Source organism: Triticum dicoccoides, unplaced genomic scaffold, assembly GCF_002162155.2.
Source record: "Triticum dicoccoides isolate Atlit2015 ecotype Zavitan unplaced genomic scaffold, WEW_v2.0 scaffold245937, whole genome shotgun sequence".
Classification (NCBI taxonomy): Eukaryota; Viridiplantae; Streptophyta; class Magnoliopsida; order Poales; family Poaceae; genus Triticum; species Triticum dicoccoides.
This window is the reverse complement of record NW_021251122.1, coordinates 1-586: the sequence shown is the minus strand read 5'-3', so window position 1 is coordinate 586 and position 586 is coordinate 1. Positions and strand designations below refer to the sequence as shown.

Below are 586 nucleotides of genomic sequence, written 5' to 3'. Positions count from 1 at the left end.
GCCGGCCGCCACCATCCGCGGCTACCAGGTCGTGCCCGCCAACAACGAGGACGCGCTCGCTGCCGCCGTCGCTAACCAGCCCGTGTCCGTCGGCATCGATGGAAAGCAGCCGAGCTTCCAGATGTACAATGGCGGCATCATGACCGGCGACGCCTGCGGCATAGAAATTAACCACGCGGTCACCCTGGTGGGCTACGGTGTCGAGCAGGATGGTACAAGCTACTGGCTCATCAAGAACTCGTGGGGCCAAAACTGGGGAGAAGGAGGCTACATGAAGCTCCAGAGAGGCACGGGCGCCTGCGGCGTTGACATGCTGGCATCTTACCCTGTCGCATGAACCTACCGAAGCACAAGATACATTAATTAAAATTATTACTACGCTACTCCTATATATAGAATAAACACAACCTGATTAACCGCATGTGCTTGCTTTGAAGAGATTATTAAGGTGCACTCCCTGATGTAACATGAGATTGTTTTACTATCTAATATGTACTATGAATGAGCGATTATTTGTACAATCCATTCTAGCCACCTTCGACACTGTACTGTATGTTTCGTGTGAGGTCACTACAAAAAAAAAAAT

General features: G+C 50.5%; 1 protein-coding gene across 1 annotated transcript; it reads left to right on the top strand.

The window, feature by feature from the left end:
- Window positions 1–4: 4 nt before the first annotated feature.
- Window positions 5–521, top strand: LOC119345515 (senescence-specific cysteine protease SAG39-like; the record flags this gene model as incomplete). The annotated part of the gene is made up of 1 exon (XM_037615561.1): window positions 5–521. A coding segment is annotated over one exon (333 nt), but the record flags the coding sequence as incomplete, so codon positions are not given.
- Between the last annotated feature and the right edge of the window lie 65 nt (window positions 522–586).